The sequence below is a fragment of the Dendrobates tinctorius genome, unplaced genomic scaffold (assembly GCF_039654945.1).
Source record: "Dendrobates tinctorius isolate UK_male_01 unplaced genomic scaffold, ASM3965494v1 ptg000139l, whole genome shotgun sequence".
NCBI classification, from domain to species: Eukaryota; Metazoa; Chordata; class Amphibia; order Anura; family Dendrobatidae; genus Dendrobates; species Dendrobates tinctorius.
This window is the reverse complement of record NW_027361807.1, coordinates 2,762,427-2,787,998: the sequence shown is the minus strand read 5'-3', so window position 1 is coordinate 2,787,998 and position 25,572 is coordinate 2,762,427. Positions and strand designations below refer to the sequence as shown.

The following is a 25,572-nucleotide window of genomic DNA, read 5'->3' as shown; positions in this document are numbered from 1 at the left end:
TTTTTGGTGTCTTCTTACCTGCCTAACGCTCTCCCTACAGAATCAGCAGTAGCAGCAGCAGCTCTCCCTATTCTGAGATCAGCATGAGGAACATGGCGGTCGGCGTGCACGCCCTTTTATACCCTCTGTGACGCCCACCAAAGCAAGCCAATCACTTGCATGCCCTTCTGAAAGATGGTGGTGACCCCTGCCTATGTCATCACGTTGCCCACAGTGTCCGTGGATCCTGATTGGCTGAAAAAGAGCGCAAAACAAACTTTTGAAACGCGACTTTGGCATGTAAGTCGCCGAACTCGTGGCCGACCTCATCCTAGGGTCGGGTTTCATTTCATGAAACTCGACTTTGCCAAAAGTCGTCGACTTTTGAAATTTTTCGACCCGTTTCGCTCAACTCTAGTTAGAATGAAAAATGTAGATGAAAAAAGGTGGTTTTTATTCAACGCATTTCGAAGTCTATATATGACTTATTCCTCAGGAAATATCACATACATATGAAACAGTGATGGTTTGCTGTAAAGTAGTTTCAAAATTCAAAATCCGGTGCCAAAAGAACCACCTGACAGGTTCATTCGTGGAACAAATAAAAAGAAACATTTTTTATGTAGTTTTTTTTTTTGTAGAAAAATTTATTTATTTGTTGTGAATGAACCTGCAATATAATAGAAATTGTTATAATCCAATTAATATACATCTGTAATTTAGCAAGTTTTTCATCCATTCATTATCATGTCATGTGTCATACCATGTGTCTACAGTATGCCATGAACACATTGCTTGCCAGGTGGTTCTTTTGGCGCCGGATTTTGAAATTTGAACCTACTTATACAGCAAACCATCACTGTTTATTTATATGTATGTGGTATTTCCTGAGGAAGAAGTCATACATAGACTTCGAAACGCGTTGAATAAAACCACCACCTTTTTTCATCTATACGTCCGGAATTCTATTTGTTCGGCAGCACAGGCAATGTCCACAAAATTCCTTTGTAAGGTTCCTGATATAGTCAATCTCTGACCCGTGGATCTGCGGCAGCTGACATTTATGTGCCTTATCAAAGGGGCACCAGGTGAGCAGTTTTCTGAATAAGGCCTCTTTCACACATCCGTTTTTTTTAATTCTGCACGATGCGGCAAAATTTTTAATAACCGGATCCAGCACCGGATCCGGTTTTGTCCCATAAGCTTTCATGGTCGCCGCATCGTGCCGGATGGTTATGCGTCGTGTCCGGTTGTTGCCGGACACGGCATAAATTAGCCGTCCGGCATCTGCAAAAAACGTTCCCTGCAACGTTTTTTGTCAGCGCCGGACCGGCTTTTTCCACCGCGCATGCCCGGACTCTGTGAATGTTAACCCCACAAGTGCCCGGCGAGAGAGAGATCTCTCTCTGTCACCCGGACACTTGTGAGAGATCTCTCTCGCCGGGCACTTGTGGGGTTAACACTCACAGTGTCTGGGTGAGAGAGAGAGATCTCTCTGTGGGGTTAACCCCACAAGTGCCCGGCAAGAGAGAGATTCTCTCACCTGGACACTAAGTGTTAACCCCCCATGTCTCTCTCTCTCCACCCCCCTCTCTCTTCCCCTCCCCTCCCTTTCAGCAGCTGTCTCTCATCGGCTGCCTCTGTCCACCTCGTCCTGCGGCTCCTTTAAATCACGTCCGAGCCGTATCTCTTGCCGCACACACATCCGGTGTCACGGCTGCAGGCCGGATCCGGCGGCCCGGCTTTTCGCCGCACGCTGCCGGACCCCACACACCGGATGTGTGAAAGTAGCCTAACAGATTCTTAAATTATCCGATAAGACCCTATAGCCCCCATCACACATAGCGATCTTGCTAGCGAGATCGCTGCTGAGCCACAAGTCACGCAGCGCTGCATGTGACAGGCGGGAGACCAGCGATCAGCGAGCAGGAGCTGGTAACTAAGGTACACATCGGGTTTCTAAGTGCCGCGCACCGCTTAGAAACCCGATGTGTACCTTGGTTACCAGATCCCTGCACCAGCGCGCTGGTAACTAAGGTACACAGTGGGTAACTAAGCGACGTGCGTCGCTTGTTACCCACGTGTTGCTGATCGCTGGTGAAGCAGCTCACCAGCGATCAGGTAGCGACACACCAGCAATCCTGCCAAGGTCATATCGTTGTCGGGATCGCTGGTGCGTCACTATGTGTGACGGGGCCCTATGTGCGCTTCTTCTCTTCTATAGTTTTTGGTCAAAAAGTTGTCAGGGTATATTGATTCCAATAGACGAAGTTACTCAGACTGTATTCACATGTTGCTGCTGCAGTGCCTTTTTTCATGCCAATGGTTGCAGTGGTTTTCAAAAATAGCAGCAAAAACTATACTATTATTGGATTACTCTACTATATTTATTGAAGTGTTATTATCCTCCGTCACTCTCATGAATATTTTTTTCAGATCCTGGACCCATTGCATTAATCCATGGTAACTCCTGGGGCTAGTCACAATAATCTGGGTTCAGAAATTATTCTGAGTCTACGACTAAGCTGTAAGCATTGGGCGCTGTGAGACACCGTTTCTAGGATGCCTCCTTTACACTATACTCACACATAGTGATGTCCTCAGATAGGTTTAACTCTACTGTAGAAGGCACGGATGAAGATTCATGAAGGTTTATTTTCCAGCCGAATTCTTGTAAATATGCACATGTGGTAGGGGCTGGGGTTGGGGGGTGGTCCACTGCTTACCACGTCCGGATGACACAGGCACCAGGCGAAGCAAGGACAAGACAGAGGCAGAGTTCAGTTGTAACAGTTCTAGATTTTATTCCTCGTCCTCCTGATGACCACAACCACGCACCGCAGTTCTTTACAATTCTCTGTCTCCAGGCCCTGGTACCTGCACCTTTCCTCCAGTCAAAGTAACGTCCCTCGCGGATCTTTCGCTGGGGCTGTCCTAGACCAATCTACTGCCAGCGCCTCACCTGCCCGAGGTCGTCATCCAATCGGCACCCCCGGGTCCTCGTCTGTCTTGCGGTCCGTCGGTTCAGGGCCACCCCCCTGACTGTCTCTTTGCTGTCAGTCCCTGGTCAAGCTTTTCTCTGTTCACCGTCTTCTACCGATCTCCTCCCGGGACTAGCCTGCCTGGAACCCTACCCTGTCCTATTTATCCCCTCTCTCACCAGGAATTCCCCTCCTGGGTTCCTATCTCCCCGCCCCCCATGACTAAGCATTTCTCAAGCCGTAAGCTGATGTTAAGTCCTAAGCTACTCCCCCCTGCCATCTTGTGGTCATTTCTAGGTACTGTGCTCTCCTATCCACCTTTCCCAGCGTCACCCTTCTATCCTGTCAATCTCCGTCTCTAGTGCACAAACCGTCCCCTCCTACTACCAGTCACGTCTGTCCGTCAAGTCACCTTCCCCACACACACATACAGTAGGTAAAAAGACTTTTCAGAAACAGAGCTGCAACACATGAGCTTTTAGGATGGCTGATAGACAGTGAGTGAGGAAGAAGAATGAAGAAGAAAGGAGGGGTTACTGACATCAGTGCTACATCAGAGAGAGACAAGGAGAGAGGAAGGACAAACTTCTTATCAGAGCAAACCTTACTACATAGCAGCAAAACAACAATATATAACAACACAATGATAATGCAATACAGTCTGTAAGATTCCTAAATCATGAGACATGGCAGAAATACAGTAGAGACTTTACATAACTGTTTAATAAAAAATAAACATCAGAAAGCCTTAATTTAGGATCAATGCCTGCAATTTTGGAGATAACAAACCCAAAATTTGGTCAGAATTTCATCAGTACTTTTCACTGATGAGAAAAAAATTTTCTTCACCTTCTCCTATCGATCAGTCAGTGAAAAATAGTCTTGCATTACAGATGTTGACCCAACACTCAGATCAATTTCGGTCTTGTCTCTGTGAATTTGCACAGGCCACTTGATCCGAGAAAAAAACGTACATATGAACAGCCCCATAGACTGTTATAGGTACACTCGAACGAGAGAAACTGATGTGAGTGAAGCCTTAAAGTAGTCTATATACCGGTTTGTCATGTGAATTTTATGGATGCAAGAGAATATAAACAAGTACAACTTGCACAGAGTACTTTTAGCCACACACAAGAAAACGGCCTAATCTGTAGCTAAAATCTTAAATCATGGGTAATACTTAGTCTCTGGTTATAAAGACTTGGATTTATATATATATATATATATATATATATATGTTTATGTAATGATAAAGCAAAGAATGCTAAGAAACCATTGTCTTTCTATGATATTACCTCTTGCTCACCACCGCAGCCCCATTTATTTTTCCTTGTTTCCACCAGTGGCCGAGAAGACCAAAGAGCAGGCATCTCAGCTTGGTGGGGCTGTCATGTCTGGAGCTGCGAACATTGGTGCAGCCACTGGTCTAGTGAAGAAGGATGAATTTCCTACGGATATAAAGGTGTGATCTGACTTCTTGTGATTTGTATGTGACCTATTATTGTCACCCTGTGTCATTATAACTGATATAAAAATGCTATTTTGATAAAGCACATGGTTCACCCAATTTCACTCATGGGTTTTGCCATTTCAGATGGTCAAAATCGCGATCTCAAGAAAAATGTTGATCATAATACACTGGTGCAAATGCAATTGCAGGATGTTCCGTCAGATACACAACCTATTTAGGTTTGGGTGCCCTGTTTCTGTGTCATGTAGCTATTTCAATTTTATTGTAATGGTGAAGAACTGTCAAATGTGAACACAAGGCATTTAATTTTTTTTTTAAAGACCTGCAGTCAAACGAGCAAGACTTTGTGGAATCTTTTGAAATATAGAAGCTTGTAAAGTCATTAGTGATGAGCGAGTGTGCTCGTTACTCGAGTTTTCCGAGCATGCTCAGGTGTCCTCCGAGTATCTTAGGTGTGCTCGTAAATTACGTCCCCATAACTAAGTCCCCGTAGCTGCATGATTTGCGCCTGCTAGACAGCCTGAATACATGCAGGGATTGCCTGTTTGTTAGGGAATCCCCACATGTACTCAAGCTGCCTAGCAGCTACAAATCATGCAGCTACGGGGACTCAGACATAAATTACAAGCACGCCCAGGATACTCGGGGGACACCCGAGCATGCACACTCGCTCATCACTAAAATCCACCTATTTAAGAATAAATATTTCCTAAAGTTTACATGTGCACATAATTCAATGTAGTCTTATGGCTTATCATATTTGTTCACCTATAAATATTCCCAGTGTAAATGTCGAAGCATATTTAATCCCTAGGTATAACAATAGATAATACAATTTCAGTCCAGGTTTGAGTTGATTTCCCCTACAGCAAAGGAAAATCTATTAATACAGATGCCGGGGTGGATCATGATCATGCCATCTGTTGTGTAAGAATCTGGGAGGCTAAAATCCTTTTTTTATGGGATAAAAATGGTTCCAGGTCATATGACATGTTTAATGATAGCATGAGTAAGATATTAGTTCTTATTAATGGGTGAGAATTAGTTGAAGAAAACATGATTAAAGAATGTTCACTCACGAGTTCATATGGGGTTGACATTAGTTAGGTGACAAGTAGTCATCATTTCATTTATATAAAATACACTTCACTTGTAAAATGTATTAAGCTGGAATATTAATAACGGTAAGGGTAGCCTGTACCTGTAATGAAGATCCAGTAGGCTAATTGAGATGACTGTCACATTATTTATTAGATAGAGAACTAAAGAACAGAATAGTAAATATGGAAACTAAATGGATGTTAGATAATAATATGTAAATTTCAAAAAACTGACTGTCTCAAGCATAAACTAAGTGTGAACAGGTGCATAACCTAGAGTCACCAACTCATATACATTCAAACAAAAAAGGAAGCACACTGTAGCGCCATAGCATGCAAACCTGAAATACGAAAAATGAATTGCATTACTGCATTAGAAATATGAAAAATTGAGAAAGCTTTGCGCATAAAATGGTCAATTTATGTGTACCTGGAAGCCACGGTAAGGCTTTTCTCATATTCCAGGACCCTAACCTAATGCCAATCCTCACTTAGACTAAAGTCTTCATCTGTATGGGAACCTATGTCAATCCTCTCCTTAGACTGAAATCTATATCTCTAGTTTTTTGAAATTTGTATTCATTAACCTTCTGACTGAGCTCTCCACCTCTTAGCCACAGGCGTTTTTAATCACAGCAGGGCCACCACCCCTCCACAGAGATATAGATTTCAGTCTAAGGAGAGGATTTACATAGGTTCCCATAGAGATGAAGACTTTAGTCTAAGTGAGGATTGGCATTAGCTTAGGGTCCTGGAATACGAGAAACGCCTTACCGTGGCTTCCAGGTACACATAAATTGGCCATTTTATGCGCTAAGCTTTCTCAATTTTTCATATTTCTAATGCAGTAATGCAATTCATTTTTCATATTTCATGTTTGCATGCTATGGCGCTACAGAGTGCTTCCTTTTTTATTTGAAGATAATAGTAATGATATTGAAGATGATATAAATGTAGGAGAATCTTCATCGAATACCCAATATACCTTGGCAAGTGTGTTTGCTTAAAGAGCTAGGGTAGTAAACTGAATCTTTTTGCCCGGGTTAGAGATAGTCTATACATTTGCATTTAGAAACAGTAAACATGTCAAGAATTGAATTGAACTTGGAGCAGTAAAAAATTCCAGTATCCCATTGTTACATCAAGCTGACATTTACTGCCAGGGCTGTGGAGTCGGTAAGCCAAATCTCTGACTCTATATCCAACTCCTCAATTTCTTTCACTCCGACTCCACAGCACTGGTCACTACTGAGCATGTGCATAACGTGCGGTACAGATTCATCTCTACTAAAAGCTGAGATTCTTAGATCATTCTTAGAACAGACATTTATAGGACATTTCATAACTTTCCCAAATTAATCTGAAAAAATGTACAGTACATCCTGCACTGTACTACTGTACCCAATGCATTATATATTTTAGTACTCAGTCCATTTTAGTCTCCACAGCCCTGTTTACTACTACTTATATTCTGTCTACAAAGCAATTGCGTATTATGAGCTATTATGAGCTAATGGAAATAAACATGTTTATTTCGGTTCTCTCCTGTTTGTAAAGAGACCAATCTGATTTTAGACATATGTTTTGGAAACTATTGTTGCACAGCACTGACTTGTAGAGAGGAGATGCACAGGACTATGGATGAAAGAGCACAGTATTGACTTTAGGAGGGGAATAGAACTGCAATTGCTTATATAGGGGAGTTGCTCAGCACTCGCTTGTGAAGTAGATTAGCACTGTACTGGCTGGTGGACTGGAGAAGAACAGCATGGACTTGTGGAGGGAGTAGCACTGCGCCGGATTGTGGAGGGAGTAGCACAGCTCCGGCTTGTGAAGAGAAGCGCAATACTTATGGATGGGGAAAATGCACTGGCTTATAGAGGGGAGTCACACAGCACTCGCTTGTGGAGGGCAGTAGCACAGCACTGGCTTGCAGAGGGGTGTAGCAAAGCACTGGCTGTGAAGTGATTTGCACTGGCTTCTGGAGGGGATAAACATGGCATTAACTTATTTAGGAGAGAGGACAACACTGGCTTGTGGAGGGGAGTAGCACTACACTGACTCATGGAGGGGGAGTAGTAAAGCACTGATATGTGGATCAGGAATAGCACTGATATGTGAAGGGGGAGTAGCACAGCACTGATATGTGAAGGGGAGTTGCACAGCACTGATATGTGAAGGGGGAGTAGTACAGCACCGATATGTGAAGGGGAGTAATTCAGCACTGATATGTAAAGGGGGAGTAGTACTGTACAGTACTGATATGTGAAGGGGAGTAGCACAGCACTGATATGTGGAGGGGGAGTAGTACAGCACTGATATCTGGATCAGGAGTAGCATTGCACTTTCCTGTGAAGAGGGAGTAGTACAGCACTGATATGTGAAGGGGGAGTAGTACAGCACTGATATGTGAAGGGGGAGTAGTACAGCACTGATATATGTCAAGGGGGAGTAGTACAGCACTGATATGTGAAGGGGGAGTAGTACAGCACTGATATCTGGATCAGGAGTAGCATTGCACTTTCCTGTGAAGAGGGAGTAGTACAGCACTGATATGTGAAGGGGGAGTAGTACAGCACTGATATGTGAAGGGGGAGTAGTAAAGCACTGATATATGTCAAGGGGGAGTAGTACAGCACTGATATGTGAAGGGGGAGTAGTACAGCACTGATATGTGAAGGGGGAGTAGTACAGCACTGATATGTGAAGGGGGAGTAGTACAGCACTGATATGTGAAGGGGGAGTAGTACAGCACTGATATATGTCAAGGGGGAGTAGTACAGCACTGATATGTGAAGGGGGAGTAGTACAGCACTGATATCTGGATCAGGAGTAGCATTGCACTTTCCTGTGAAGAGGGAGTTGCACAGCACTGATATGTGAAGGGGGAGTGGTACAGCACTGATATGTGAAGGGGAGTAGCACAGCACTGATATGTGAAGGGGGAGTAGTACAGCACTGATATGTGAAGGGGGAGTAGTACAGCACTGATATGTGAAGGGGGAGTAGTACAGCACTGATATGTGAAGGGGGAGTAGCACAGCACTGATATGTGAAGGGGGAGTAGTACAGCACTGACATGTGAAGGGGGAGTAGTACAGCACTGATATGTGAAGGGGGAGTAGCACAGCGCTGATATGTGAAGGGGGAGTAGTACAGCACTGATATGTGAAGGGGAGTAGCACAGCACTGACATGTGAAGGGGAGTAGTACAGCACTGATATGTGAAGGGGAGTAGTACAGCACTGATATATGTGAAGGGGGAGTAGTACAGCACTGATATGTGAAGGGGGAGTAGTACAGCACTGATATGTGAAGGGGGAGTAGTACAGCACTGATATGTGAAGGGGGAGTAGTACAGCACTGATATATGTCAAGGGGGAGTAGTACAGCACTGATATGTGAAGGGGGAGTAGTACAGCACTGATATCTGGATCAGGAGTAGCATTGCACTTTCCTGTGAAGAGGGAGTTGCACAGCACTGATATGTGAAGGGGGAGTGGTACAGCACTGATATGTGAAGGGGAGTAGCACAGCACTGATATGTGAAGGGGGAGTAGTACAGCACTGATATGTGAAGGGGGAGTAGTACAGCACTGATATGTGAAGGGGGAGTAGTACAGCACTGATATGTGAAGGGGGAGTAGCACAGCACTGATATGTGAAGGGGGAGTAGTACAGCACTGACATGTGAAGGGGGAGTAGTACAGCACTGATATGTGAAGGGGGAGTAGCACAGCGCTGATATGTGAAGGGGGAGTAGTACAGCACTGATATGTGAAGGGGAGTAGCACAGCACTGACATGTGAAGGGGAGTAGTACAGCACTGATATGTGAAGGGGAGTAGTACAGCACTGATATATGTCAAGGGGGAGTAGTACAGCACTGATATGTGAAGGGGGAGTAGTACAGCACTGATATGTGAAGGGGGAGTAGCACAGCGCTGATATGTGAAGGGGGAGTAGTACAGCACTGATATGTCAAGGGGGAGTAGTACAGCACTGATATGTAAAGGGGGAGTAGCACAGCACTGACATGTGAAGGGGGAGTATTACAGCACTGATATGTGAAGGGGGAATAGTACAGCACTGATATGTGAAGGGGGAGTAGTACAGCACTGATATATGTCAAGGGGGAGTAGTACAGCACTGATATGTGAAGGGGGAGTAGTACAGCACTGATATCTGGATCAGGAGTAGCATTGCACTTTCCTGTGAAGAGGGAGTAGCACAGCACTGATATGGGAAGAGGGATTAGCACAGCACTGCTATGGGAAAGGGTAGTAGCACAGCACTGATATGTGGATCGGGAGTAGCACTGCACTTTCTTGTGAAGGGGAGTAGCACTGCATTGACTTATGGAGTAGCACTGTGATGCATCATCGACAGAGGAAAAAAGGAAGAGAAGGAACTGCTCTGTCCACATGAAAATACAGGAGAATTACCGGCAGGTGCAGTCCATGCCCATTCTGAGCCAGGAGAGATCATTGCAAGGCAGAGCAGGCAGGTAGTTAGCAAAAGCAACTACCTGCGATAAGTGCTTGGCCCCTTAGAGAAAAGAAAAGTCCCGGATAATTCCTTTCAGTTGAATATAAATGTTCCGATGTTGTGTTCTATTGCTGACCTGCGATTTGTTGCTTGTCTGGTACCAGTTTATCTATCCCTTTAGCAATAACTGGAGCAACAAATAATGTATATTCACTGTAGATAAATGAGAGCAGACATTGTAATAACTTATATATGATCAGCTATTTTCGCTTTTGAGAAAAAAATATTTTTAACATTTTTACATCCTTGTTTTTGACCCACATGATGAATAATACTTAAGCTTATGGAGAAATACTGGAGCAATATACAAGAACTCCGGCGTTGTGTGTAGTAGTGGCAGGAGAGGTAATGGATATTTATAAGAGGAGACAATTGAAGATAACAGGAGGGAACTCTGCAGGACATAAAAACATGCAATGGGCCTGCTGCAGCAAGCAGAGAGAACAAGGCATCTTAGAATACGCACGCTCCTCAGACAATGAAGGGACTGCTTCCAGCTTAGCTTATAAATAGCAACAGCTGAGAAAATGAGGCCACAGCTTATACCGCCAGGATGAGAAAAAAACACTGACGGAAGGCGGCATGCCGAGCTGGGGAATCATTGGTCTCCTTTTGATTCTATAAATCCCTCTGTTCCTATGACCCACAGACAAATATGAGTGGCCCTCTCCTCTGCTCTTACAGATCGCACTCAGAATATAGGCTCGTTCCCCAGTTTACACTGCTTAAATCTACTGATTTGTTTAACCTGATGTATTATTTTCTTCGTCTGAAGAGGCGTTGTGCGGCGCTGTGACTCCCAGCAGCCTGGCTTTGTAGGAAGATTACTCTCTCTATAAATGGAGCACGTAACATTAAACTAATTATTATATTTATTTCATATGCGTAGCACAGATACAAGGAAGGGCTTTTATTTAGTTAATAACATAACCTTAATGAAGACAAAAGACCATAGTGAGAGGTTAAATTATATCACTCCCTAGTAAGATAAAAGACCTGTTATTAAATGGGAGCGATGATTGAAATACAGTCGGATGTATGGACCAAAGCCAAATGGCATCTCCGCATACATATTCATGTCCAAATAGCAGCATGAAATCATCACCGGATAAAGATCTCTTCTTAAAATATGCAAACAAAATTGATCTGGTGACTCTGATTGACGGGTAAAGTTAGCAAATCTCATTGCCTGAGTAATTGAAACACAATCGTATTTCCATTGAAAGCGGCACACACGTTCGCGCTTGCTAAATCATTGAGGTTTCTGCATTGACAGCTTGGTTGCAGACTCTTCACTCCATGGCTTCTTTATGAGACAGGGAATGAACCTCCCTTTGCCTGCACAATGGGATCACTTTTTGGTAGCCCTGCTACAAAGATGATGATTGGATGGTGTCCAAGCTGTAGAAGCTAAACTGTTCTGCCCTCTTCCACGTATGACGCTGTGTGGATTCCAGCATTCGGCTAAACCCTTCATTCACTCCCAGTAAAAAGACTGTTTGGGTGCTTAAGTCTATATTTATTGGGATGACATGGACAACAATGGGAGATGATAACAGATGGTATAGTAGATGAGATTGATGAACACAGTAGTAGATGAAATCGGATATTGTTGAACACAGTAGTGGATGAATCAGAGATTGTTGTACACAATGTGGATGATATCAGAGATTGTTGTACACAATTGTGGATGATATCAGGTAAAAACTATAAGGAAACAGACAATGCAATATGTCAGTAGTAGCAGATATTAACAACAGCAGTAATACAAGGTGCTATGATAACAGTAAAGCAATGACAGAGGCTGAGAAATACAATATACAATGCAGTGAAATAAACTTAGGCTGCTAGCATTGTGCTAACTGAACAGAAATGCATATAACTAGATGCAGAGTAAGGGCATTACAAGGAACTGAAAATGCATTGCAAATATCATGGGGCATGCACTATAGCCAGCTAACACAGATGCATAACATATATTACATAACTGCATTAAAAGCTCACCGGAATCCGCTTGATATAAGCAGTGAACTTGCAGAGAGCTGAGCACATGTGAGTTCCTCAGAGATCTAGGAGAAATGGCTACATGTTGCTGACCCGAAGGAAGAAGGGGCGGTTCTGAACAGAATATCCGTTAAAGGGACAGAGGATTCTGAACACATGAATAGGAAAAAGAAGGGCAACTATGACACCTAATGGCCATAGCTGGAACAGCACTTAAGAAATGTCTTGCTGCACATGAATGGGCAGAACATAAACCATTAGTAGATCCAATATAGTACAGACAACTTCCTTAACAGACAATGACTCAGTCTTTCGAGTGGTACACCCCTTTTTTCAACATCATTAGTAATCCTGATAAAACCTTTCCATCTCTTCCCTGATGACTGTCAATATACAGGCAAATACGAGCAAACCCGCTTGGTACATGGCTGCATTTTTCACTTTTCCTGATTGCATTGTTCACTTATTCTTCATGCGAGTCATACATCATGTGTTCTGCAATGGTCTTTTCCACTGACTCATTGTACATTTAAATATTAGGTCTGACCAATCATTACATGCTATGACCACACACTGCAATTGATCAAATAGCCCCTTAGACCCTAAGGCCCAAGTGAGACTGAAATCCTTGCACCCACTATAGTTGGGAGTCTCTCTAAGGCCGGGGTCACACTTGCAAGAAACACGCACGAGTCTCGCATCTCGATACCCGGCACTGCCGCCAGCACTAGGATCCGTAGTGTGCAGGTGCATGTATTTCTATGCAGCTGAGCGCTTCGGTCCAAGTAGCGGTGGCAGTGCCGGGTATGGAGATGCGAGACTCATACGAGTTTCAAGGAAGTGTGACCCTGGCCTAAAGATGATACTATGGGTAACTTTTGGGTCTATGTCATATAAAAACCCCCATACACATTGTACTCTCATGGAATGAACCTTCTGATATTGAGTCTAATGTGTATAGGGATCCCTAACAGATGAATGTTGGGGGAGCTAACCCCTTTCCGACATTGGGCGTAATAATACACCTATGTTGGAATGCCTCCCTTTGATGTGGGCTCCAGCACATAGTCCACATTGTTCCTTGCACCTGTCAGCTGTTTTGAACAGCTGATGTGCCTCTAACAGCCACGGGTGGAATCGCGATCCACCCACGGCTGTTAACCTGTTAAATGCCGCTGTCAATCTCTGACAGCGGCATTTAACTGACGCTTCCGGAAATCTCGCCCATCGGTGACCCCGTATCCAGCAGACCTCTATGGTTGTCATTGTTGGATTGCTATGAGCTTATAGCAAGTGAGCATTTCTGCGACATACAGGCGATCTAATCATCGCCTTTATGTCACAGAACCAATCGGACAACTGCAGCATCTAGTCTCCCATGAAGACTATTGAAGCATGCACAAGGTAAAAAAATATGTTTTATGGGAGACTATTGAAGCATGCAAAATGTAAAAAAAAAGTTTTTCAAAATATTAAAAAAATTAAAAAAATATAAAAATTCAAATCACCCCACTTTCGCCCCATTCAAATTAAAACAATAAAAAAAACCAAGCACACATATGTGGTATCGCCACGTTCAGATTAACCCGATTTATCAATATAATAAATAATTAACCCAATCGTTAAACGGCGTAATGAGAAAAAAATTAAAAACGCCAAAATTACGTTTTTTTGGTAGCCGCTACATTGCAATAAAGTGCAATAACAGGCAATTAAAAGATCGTATCTGCACCAAAATGGTATCATTAAAAATGTCAGCTCGGTGCGCAAAAAATAAGCTCTCACTCACCCAGCCCCAAATCATGAAAAATGGAGACGTTGTGGGTCTCGGAAAATGGTGCCATTTTTTTTTTTTTTTTTTTTAGCCAAATATTTTTTTCACCACTTAAATAAAAAAAAACTAGACATGTTTGGTGTCTATGAACTCTTAATGACCTGGAGAATCATATTGGCAGGTCAGTGTTAGCATTTCGTGAACATGGTAGATAAAAAAAAACAAGTGTGGAATTGCACTTTTTTTTGCAATTTCACAGCGCTTGGATTTTTTTTTCCCATTTTCAGTACACGATATGTTAAAATCAATGGTTTCATTCAAAAGTACAACTTATCCTGCAAAAAACAAGCCCCCCCAAAAATGAAAAAGATATGGCTCTGGGAAGAAGAGGAGTAAGAAACGAAAACGCAAAAGCGGAAAATTGCCCAAGGGTTGAGGGGTTAAGGATTGAGCATGACAGATTTTGGACTGCTAATCTTTTTGATCTTTATAGATAAGCCATCACATATGTCTGGCAGAGGCTCTCTCACAGACAACATGGGAGTGCTCGACTCAGCGACATTCAGAAATGAGGTCTTTTATTTTCACTAATAGAAAGACTGTCATAATAATGTTATAGTTAAAGGGAACCTTCTGTCACCTGTTTTGGCTGCTATAAGATGCGGCTACTGCCTTTTAGGGCTTATCTACAGCATTCTAAAATGCTGTAGATAAGCCCCCGGTCCGACCTGAAAGATAAGAAAAATAGGTTTTACTATACTCACCCAGGGTCTGTCTGATACGGTCCGGTCCAATAGGTGTCGCAGGTCCGAGTCCGGCGCCTCCCATCTTCTTGCGACGGCGCCCTCCTGCTTGCTTCCCTGCTCCCAGTATCGCACTTCTGCACCGGCATACTTCTCTGCCCTGTTGAGTAAAGTACTGTATTGCGCAGGCGCTGGGCCTCTATGACCTTTCCTGTCACCTGCGCATTGCAGTACTTTGCTCTGCCCTCAACAGGGCAGAGAAGTACCCCTGCACAGAAGTGCAATGCCGGGAGCGATGAAGCAAGCACTAGGACGGCATCGCAAGAAGATGGGAGGCGCCGGACCCAGACTTGCGACACCCATCGGATCGCCCCCCCAGGTGAGTCCAATAAAAAGACCAGAAAAAGCCATACACCTGACAAATGCTATTGAGAACTCTGCTATTAGAAGTGGAAAGGAAGAACAAAGACAAAATAATCTAATTAATAAAAATATTGGAGAAAGAGAAACCTATCACAAACTAAAATGTTTCTATACTAATGCACAAAGCATGGGCAACAAACAAGGAGAATTGGAACTACTAACACAGGAAAAGAAATATGATGTCATTGGAATCACTGAAACTTGGTGGGACAATACACATGATTGGAATACAAGACTAGAAGGATGCAACTTATTTGCAAGAAACAGACTTGATAAACGAGGAGGAGGTGTCGCATTGTATGTTAGAAACGCGTATATTTGCACAGAGATTGAAGCTTCAGAGACTGGGAGTTCTGTGGAAACTGTTTGGGTAAGAATACAAGGACATAACAATGGAAAGGACACCATTGTAGGCATTTACTACAGGCCGCCTGTGCAAGCTGAAGACATGGATGAACTCTTTATGCATCAAATGGCCAAGTTCTCCAAAAAATATGACATAGTTGTCATGGGAGATTTCAACTATCCAGACATTTGTTGGGAATCTCTCTCAGGCAAAACTAACAGGTCAAGGAAATTCTTATCCTCTCTTGCTAACAACTTTATCTTCCAAAAGGTAGGGGAGAAAACAAGGGGAACTGCTACCTTGGATCTAATCCTTATAAACAGGGAGGAAATGGTTGAGGAGGTAAAATTGGCTGGGACCCTAGGTGGTAGCGACCATGCTATTTTAGAATTTTGGATAACTAGAGGCGGAAGACCTGTGAAGACTCAGACGTCAAGGTTAGATCTCAGAAAGGCAGATTTTAAGGGATTCAGAAAGAGAATTGGAGGGATCCAATGGCTGGATATCCTTAAAGACAAAAATGTCCAGGAAGGATGGGAAATCTTGAAAAATGAAATTCTCAAAGCACAGTTGTTAACAATTCCGAAAAGAGGGAAGAATAGGAAGCATTTAAGGAAACTAGGATGGATGAACACAGAACTTAAGCACATGCTAAAAAGGAAGAAAAAATGTTTATAAAATGGAAAGAGGGAGGCATATCTAAAGAAGAATATAATGCTGTCTGCAGAACCTGCAGGGCACAAATCTGATTATCTAAAGCTGAAAATGAATTGAGGCTTGCAAGAGATGTCAAAAGCAATAATAAAGGATTTTGGGGATATGTCAAAAGTAAAAGAAAAGTCAAAGATGCTATAGGATTTTTACAGGATGAAAATGATGAAATGGTAAGACAGGATGTTGAGAAGGCTGAACTTTTCTCTCAGAAAGGAAATGTAACATCAACTGTTCTTCACTGTCCTATTAAGGGAATAGAAGAATCCAGGATATCTATAAACAGAAAGATAGTGAGGAAACACTTAGCTAACCTAAATGAATTCAAGTCTCCAGGTCCAGATGAATTACACCCCAGAGTACTAAAGGAGATAGCAGAAGAAATTTTTGAACCCCTCTCCATAATCTTTGAAAATTCTTGGAGAACAGGAGAAGTGCCAGAAGACTGGAGAAGAGCAAATGTTGTTCCTATCTTCAAAAAGGGGAAGAAGGTGGACCCAGGCAACTATAGGCCAGTGAGTCTGACTTCTATACCAGGAAAGATCTTTGAACAAATTATTAAACAACATGTATGTCAGTACCTGGATAAGAATGAAGTGATTAAACAGAGTCAGCATGGGTTTGTAACTAATAAGTCATGTCAGACTAACTTAATTTCCTTCTATGACGGAATCACGGATTGGGTGGATCAAGGAAATGCTGTAGATATAGTATATCTTGACTTCAGCAAAGCCTTTGACAAAGTCTCTCATACAATCCTTATTGAAAAAAATGACTAAGTTTGGAATGGACAAGGCAACTGTTAGGTGGATTCATAACTGGCTTAGTGATCGGACCCAAAGAGTGGTCGTAAATGGCTGCACATCCAGTTGGAAGAATGTCTCAAGTGGGGTACCACAGGGCTCTGTCCTGGGCCCTGTATTGTTCAACATCTTTATCAACGATTTAGATGAAGGAATTGAGGGTAAACTGATTAAATTTGCTGATGACACAAAGCTAGGAGGGATAGCTAATACTAGAGAAGAGAGAGAGAGGATTCAAAAAGATATAAATAAACTGGAGAAGTGGGCAGCAACTAACAGAATGGTTTTAACAGGGAGAAATGCAAAGTACTACATCTGGGCAATAAAAATGAAAAAACATATACAGAATGGGAGGAATAGGGCTAAGTGACAGCACATGTGAAAAAGACTTGGGTATACTAATAGATCACAGACTGAATATGAGTCAACAGTGTGATGCAGCAGCAAAAAAGGCAAATGCAATTCTAGGATGTATTACCAGAAGCATACAGTCTAGATCACATGAAGTCATTATTTCCCTCTACTCCTCTTTGGTCAGACCTCATCTGGAATATTGTGTCCAGTTTTGGGCACCACATTTTAAAAAAGACATCAACAAACTGGAGCAAGTTCAGAATAGAGCGACCAGAATGGTGACCGGTCTGCAAACCCTGTCTTATGAGGAAAGGTTGCAGGATTTGGGAATGTTTAGTTTGCAAAAGAGAAGACTGAGAGGAGACTTAATAGCTGTCTACAAATATCTAAAGGGCTGTCACATTGTAGAAGGATCAACTTTATTCTCATTTGCACAAGGAAAGACTAGAAGCAATGGGATGAAACTGAATGGGAGGAGACACAGATTAGATATTAGAAAAAACTTTTTGACAGTTAGAGTGATCAATGAGTGGAACAGGCTGCCACGAGAAGTGGTGAGTTCTCCTTCAATGGAAGTCTTCAAACAGAGGCTGGACAGACATCTGACTGGGATGATTTAGCGAATCCTGCCTTGAGCAGGGGGTTGGACCAGATGGCCCAGGAGGTCCCTTCCAACTCTACGATTCTATGATTCTATGTTTTTCTTCTCTAGCAGGTCAGACCGGGGGCTTATCTACAACATTATAGAATGCTGTAGATAAGCCCTGAAAGGCAGCGGCCACATCTTATAGTGGCCAAAACAGGTGACAGGTGCACTTTAAACAGTTATCAATCAGTAGTACCATTTAAATAAATGTTGAAAGTAGACAAGTGATCATCAAGTTAAATGTCTTTTAGGTTTTGAAGAAATTCTGCATGGGGACAATCTATGCCGGCTCAACCTGCGATTCCCTTTCTTCCCTCCACCTGTCATCAACAGAGCAGCTCTTCCTCTTCCGTCTGCTGTGTCAACAGGACGTTGCTGCATACATTGTACTGATTCACAGCATGTTCTCTTCAGTTAGGTAGCGAGGAGCCGGCTGTCATTCAGCATAACATCGGCAATGGCACCGCGTTGACAGAGCAGAGTGGAAGAGAAGACGTTGCTCTGGTGATGTGACAGTAGCGGAATTGGGAGAATCACTGGCTAGAGTGGTATGTAACCAATCTGAGCCTGTACAGAAATGTAGTTAATTAGAAACTATCTGCCTGTTAGTTCTTACTCCCCAGCACACAATTAATAAAAGTACCGGAAACCCCCTTAGGTGCAAGGCCATGCTGCCAGAGGAGGTCCAAGGGTGCCCAAGTATACCAGAACTATAAATGGCACATGGATACTGGAGGCTCTATTACAGAGTTGGCTTTAAAGCCCAGCAACAATACATTACAAAAGGGAGAAGATTAGGTATTAAAATGCATGAAAGCTTTTCCTCCCATTTTGAGAAGTAAAGTAGACATGGTCATGGTTTCTACAAAAAGTGAACAAGCCAGGAGTCAGAGTCCCAAGGGACTGTATAACTAGATTGCAGAACCACGATGTGACACCATTAAGGAGTATAAGAGGAACAGTAACCACAATCAGAAATTAAATATAGTTCAGACAAAGACTCATACTGAAAACAATGTCTTGTCATCAGCACAAAATTTAAGGATTTGACAGTCTTGTAACTGAGGCCAGCTCTGCATTTTTGAGAAGTGAGCTGCGGTAGTATATTTAATACAAAAATCAATGTCTTTTTTTTTCTTTATGGCATGTCAGCACTATTTTTCTTAAACAAGATGCTGTATGTTTTAACACTTCTGGAAGTATTATGAATTAACTTGTTTTTTACATCCTAAAATCACAAATTAGGAACAGTACTAATCTGGTTGTTCTTTTGCTTGACCTCATCAAAATAAAATATCTTGTAGATATGAGACTATACCATAGGATATCATCACATCTTCATTTGAAAGGAATTTAAAAATCCAAAAAATGTGTCAGTGAAAAATGAATCTCCAGCCGGCAGATCAATAAGACAATGTTAAGATGGAATGTGATCTGTTATAAAGTGAAGTGTGGTGTGCAATTAGAACTCAATCCCCATGTCATTAAATCTGTCATTCATAGATCTTGCAGGGGGTCACAGCTACTTCCAATTTAAACCTTGCTCAACAACGCATAATAGCATTATCTGCCTCCTACGAGGAGCATACAGGAGACATTTGCATTCTTCCTCCTGGCATACATAAAGCCTTAGAATGGTCCTATAATGGAGGGTATGACAATGCTGTTTTAAGAGGAGTCTTTAATAAAGTTGCTGCAGAGATTTACGACCTATATTAGTTCTATTCTGCAATGCTGGGATAAATTGTGACTTGTTTTGGCAAATAAATCTCTTGCACATTTGAAATCACCAAGTCCAGTTTCACAAATATCTCCTTGATAATTTTCTCTATTCTTAGAGCCCAAGACAGGTGTTGTTCATACAGTTATTGATGGTGTTAGACGCTCCTGATTCCTGAAGAGGCACACACCTTTTTATGAATTAGGAGTATCCCACTAGTGGCGTACACCCATGTATGCGCTTCGCCACAAATTCTACTTCAGTGCCTTTTGGGGTAAGATTTGTGACGTAGCAGCGGTCACCATGTCCCTGTCTCAATTCCGCTCTGCCTACTTTATTGGAGCTGTTTGAAAATGGCATGATATGGTATAATTTTTGTGCAGCTGCCCATTGTACCAAAATTAGACGACTTTTCAAAGCTTTTTTTTACTCCAGAATACTCGCGTAAAAGTTTTGGTGATTCTGGCCTTTAGTTTTGAATTGCAAATACTGGTACAAAATCTACCCGATAAAGGTGGCCTAAAGTGATTTTATACATGAGTGCTGATTTACCATTTTGGGCTTGGAGAAGTTTTTGCAAGTGATATGTTTAAGGATAAACCATGCATAGCCAACCATACAATTCATGGACATACAGACAAAAACACCTCCAACCACCACCACCACAGTCAAAGGCACACTCAAGAATTTTAGTTGAGATGATTGTCCTATTAGATGGTAAAATGCCGGATGAAATGCCCAATGTAATGTTTCCTGTAGTCTGAAGTGGATTTGTATTAAATTGATCACTATTCCTAATAATTTAGGGGAATTTAAGGATTGATATATATTATCTCTAATGACCTAAGGGGTCAGCCTCTTATCCATCTTGTCAAAAAGAAATGTTAAGGTTAATATTCCTAGTAGTCTGCTGAGGTTTAGAAGTTAATACATTTGTTCCTGATGTTCCATGCTAGTGAATTGGCGATTGCGAATATTAATATCTGTGGTGGTCTAAGGTAGTGACAGGGTTAATGGTAGTGGTAGCTGAAGTCAGTGAAGAGATTAATGGTTTCCTTATGTCTTCAGGGTTTAGTAAGGTGTTACCTACTCGTCTATTATTTCCAAATGTATAATTCACAATTGATAATAAGAAACAATGTACTTGCATTTATATCCTTTGCTAAATAAACTGGTTTTCCAGGATTTTATTAGCATTTTTCGTACAAGTGTACACAGAGGCGTAAACATTAGTGAGGCAGAAGCTCTCACACAAGCGGCGCACAGCTGATTGTAGAGGTGCCAAGAATCCGAAGGCCATTAATATTCTCATCTTGGAAAACCCCTTAAAGAAAATCCATTAGCACAATTGTTAGCATAAATCTTTTCTGCAGGGCTATGGATCTAGAACATAAAGACTTTTAATTAGGACAATATTTCTTAATATTTGATATGTTTTAAACACAGTACTTGATAAAACCATCTCCATATAGTTACGTTATTACTACAGGGATAGTTTTAGTAGGTGCTTAGTAAATCCCACCGCTAGTTCTGACTTTCCAAATATTCACAATGCAAAACGTCTGAAGAAACTTCAAGTTAGGCTACTTTCACACATCAGGTTTTCGGCGTCAGGCGCGATCCGGCGTCGTGCCGGAATGCCGGATCCGGCAAATGTTTTGTAAAACCTGATGTGCCGGATCCGGTTTTCTGCCGGATCCGTCTTGTTCTTGACAGACAAAACCGGATCCGTCTCATCCGGTTCATCCGTTTTTCTATCCGTTTTTTGACGGATTACGCCGGATCCGGTTTTTAAAATTGACCCTCAAGGCAGAGTACACTGGCAGGATGACAGAGTGTGAAAGATTTGTGCCCTAACCAAACTTGTGTACCTTCTGGACCAACAGTATATACCTTTGCCAACCAAAGTTGGCTATCTTGTCATGGTCTACTATTTTTAGCTTTAGGCCACAGGTGTGTACCTGGTTGTGTTTTATGCAAAGTATTTCACCTTTTAACAAAAGTTGTGTACATTGTTAGGAAATCACCAACAATAAACACAACTTTTTAGGTGAAATACTTTGCTTCAAACACAACCAGGAACACAACTGTGGCAAAAAGCTAAAATTTACCCACAGTTATATACCTGGTTTTGAATACCTTTTTACCTTTGAAATACCCTGTATTTAACTTTTTTTTAAACATAGTTCGCCGCAGAAAGAAAAGACAGACAACCATTGTGAAACGATAATTTAACTTTTATTTAAAATTTTTTTTTTTTTGTAAAATGTTTTTAAAGTGCAAAAAACTTTTTTAATAAAGGTTTTAAACCCAATGGGCATTTTTATTAAAAAAAAAAAAATTACAAATCTGTGTAGTGTGGGGTGGAAATACTGCTGGAGGGGCTGCGGGACACTTCGACACTGGGTGTGTGGAGAGAGGACTGGGATCGTGGTGGGGAAGGAACAGTTAGAGGTGAAGGTGTGGAAAAAGCTACAGAATGGGTGGACATGTTGGAGGCAGAAGAGGTGGTGGGCGGTGGAGTGGAGGGTTGGGCAGGGACTGTAGGAGCAGATGATGTTGATGGAAAGTTGTATGGGGAAGGAGTTTGGTACGGGGAAGGAGTTTGGTACGGGGAAGGAGTTTGGTACGGGGCAGGTTGCTGGAAGTGGGGAGATGTCTGGTACTGGGGAGGTTGCTGGTACTGGTGAGGTTGCTGGTATTTAATAGGAGGGGGAGGATGGAAAGTGGCTGGAGGGGGTGCAGATGTAATAGGAGGGGGAGGATGGAAAGTGGCTGGAGGGGGTGCAGATGTAATAGGAGGGGGAGGATGGAAAGTGGCTGGAGGGGGTGCAGGTGGAGGAACTACAGTGGTGGGAGGTGGAGGTTGGGAGGTAACCTGCTGTAGAGCACCGTGGCACGAATGCATTACATGCATCTGCTGGGTAGGAGATAGTGTTGCCATGCGCTCCACAACAGACCTGAAAAAGGTGTGGTTTGGCGAAGATCTTGCTTCTGAATGCATGGTTTGCAGAAGTGTCTTCACCTCCAGAATGCTGGAGTTGATCTGCTGAAAGCCTGCGGAGATTTGCTCTGACAAGACTTTTAGACAGTTCTGGAAAGATGCATTCAGATGCAAGAACTCTTGCGCATAACTCTTTTCCTGACCCCTCTGCCGCTGCCGCCCAGTACCCGCAGGTGTACTAGAGGTGGCTGGGGCAGAAGGGTGGGGTAAAGGGAAAGCGATCTCCTCACCAGCAGCTTCATGTAATGTAGGCGGCCACGATGCTCCTGTGCTGGTGGATGGGACAGATGGGTCGAATGTGTGGGAAGGCTGGGAAGGTGCAGATGTACCGGGGCGGTCGAAGTGTCCCTCGGTGCCGGTCTCCTCAGGGATCGCCTCAGAAGGGTCCAATCGTGCAGGCTCCCGAGTGCTGCTCACCGTGCTGTGGAATCAAGAGAAAAAAAAACAATTAAAATACTGACATGGTATGGCCCTGGCTGAAAAAAAAAAGTTACATCTAACATTTTTTTTCACATGTGGTGTGTAATATTTACCTTCTGGTGAGCATTGTTTCCCGGAGGAACGACAGGGCTTGTGCGTACTTGTACTTGCTCCTGCGTCCTCCAGATCCACTCGGGGCCCGCATCTCTTTATTGAACTCCTTCTTGAAACGATCCCTCACAGACCACCACCGATTCACAATTCTGTTCCCTGAAACGAGAAAGGAGTGGTTAGTATACAACATCAGTGTTTCACAAACTCCAGTCCTCATGGTCCCCAGGGGTCATGTTTTCAGGATTTCCATAGTAAATAGAAATCCTGAACACATGATCCGTGGGGACCACGAGGACTGGAGTTCGGGAAACACTGGTTTACATCAAGCAACCGGTACTGTATATACTTACGCTCTTTAATCTGGGCCCGAACATCGAGGTCCTCCCAGCGGCCCACAAGGAGCGAACAGATTTCCTCCCAGAGTCGTCGGGTAACGATCAGGTCAGCGTGGCGGCGGTCAGCCATATTCCAGAGTGGCTCCCTTTCTCTGACGAGATCGATGAGGCGGTCCACATCAATCCCTCCATCCTCACCGTCAGAGTCGGGAGCACGCTGTGAAGGCTGTTAAAGAAAAAGACAAAAATAACATAATTAGCCTCCACAAAAGAAATGAAATAAAAAGTGCAAAAAAAACAAAGCAAAAATATTTATACTTACACGCTGGTGACCGCAGCGTTGCTGTCGCCGACGACCCTGGGAGGCACTGCGAGGACCTCTTGGCCGAGCACCAGATTGGGAAGACTAGAGAAAAAAACAAAAAATGTTATGTCTTTGGATGTAGGCATTTGTTTGCTGTGTGTGGTCTGCAGAACATTGTTTTCTATGTGTTGTGTGTAGTGTGATGTTGTGTTTCTGCGTTTGATGCAAAAAACTTACCAATTGTGAGCCCACTCCAGGTGTCTGTCCACCCCTTCCTTCTTCTTCTGGGAGCTCCTCTTCATCTTGTGATTCCTGTTTTGAAATAAAAGGCAATGAATAGACATATATTACAGAGATGATGGATTTTGGAAATAAAAACTTACCGTCAAACGCTGACGATGCGAGGGAGGGCTCCCAGAAGAAGATGTGCTGTCCTGTTGATGGCCAGACTCCATGGCTGTGGGTATTGCTGCTGCTGTTGCTGCTGCCAGTGATGCCATTTCTGCTGCTGCTGCTGCTGCTGCATCTCTTTGGCGGCTGTTGAATAAAGAGAAACAAAGGGCCAATGAATATCTTGATATTCCATGGCCCTAGTTTGGAGGAATGGGGGATTTGATAATTACCGTCTCTCATCTGCTGCTGGTCTCCCCTCCTCAGCATGTTCCATTTGCTGCTCCATTTGTGGTGGTGCTGATGGTGCTGCTGCTGCAGATGTCTGCTGCCTTCTCCTGCTCCTGGTTCTTGGCTTGGGTGGCATGTTGGGTGTGGCTGAGGGTCCCATTGTCTTGCTTTTATATATCTCCTGTGGGCAGAGCTACTGAGCATGCTCAGACCAAAAAACCGGATCCGGCCGCCGGATCCGGCTTTCGCCGGATCCGGCGCATTGCGGCGCTCATAGGCTTTCATTGTGTGAAAAAGCCGGACGCGCCGGATCCGGCGTGTCCGGCTTTTTCGCCGGAGACAAAAAACGTTACAGTAGCCGTTTTTTCCAGACGCCGGATCGCGACACATTGCCGGATCCGGCGAAAACCGGATGAAACGCATGGCCATCCGGCGCGATCCGGCGCAAATGCAAGTCAATTGGGGGGAAACCGGATCCGGCATTGCATTTCGCCGGATCCGGTTTCTGTCAAAAGCGCCGGATCGCGCCTGAAGGCGAAAACCTGATGTGTGAAAGAGGCCTTAGAAGTTCTCCATATAAAATATTGAATACCTATAATGCAACCTGACACGCTGGATGGAAACATTGTAGCCGTATGTTATCTGTAACGGTACAAAGAAGGAAGAGCTGATCATTCATTTGCAGTACTTAAGAACATGATTCTTGATTGAAATGTTTGCGTCTCGCTACCGGCACCTACAGATTCACCAGACAAGATTAATGCATTCACACGTAGGTACCAGAGGAGTAAGAACTGCAGCGCAGTGACAAGCGAGATGTAAATGGCGCTGGTACTGTACAAAGGTGACAGGGACAGGATCTTAGATCACACTGTGGATTCTTGGCAGCCAATGTGTTTTCACCAATGCTTTTATCTATCCGTTTCCTGAGGGATGACCTTTACCTTATGTTCCTGTGATAGACAAAGGTGCAATTCTCAGCTTTCACTGTAAAGAGGTCATTCCTAATCTAAAAATCAGAGAATCTATCAGTTACATTCCTATTACAGTAGTTCGGTATTCACTTGTTCAGGCCAGTGTATAACATATAGCAATGTTCACACTGGGCTGAAAAAATAGTGTACTTTTCAGTCCACAACATTTCATATCTTAAAGGGGTTTTCACACGA

General features: G+C 43.1%; 1 protein-coding gene across 1 annotated transcript in view; it reads left to right on the top strand.

Annotated features, from left to right (window-relative positions):
• Positions 1–25,572, top strand: part of SNCB (synuclein beta) — a 130,656-nt gene that overhangs the window by 23,452 nt on the left and 81,632 nt on the right. Inside the window, exon 5 of the mRNA XM_073545078.1 lies at positions 4,307–4,425. Within this exon, the coding sequence (XP_073401179.1) occupies positions 4,307–4,425 (119 nt within the window). The remainder of the gene's footprint in view (positions 1–4,306; positions 4,426–25,572) is intronic.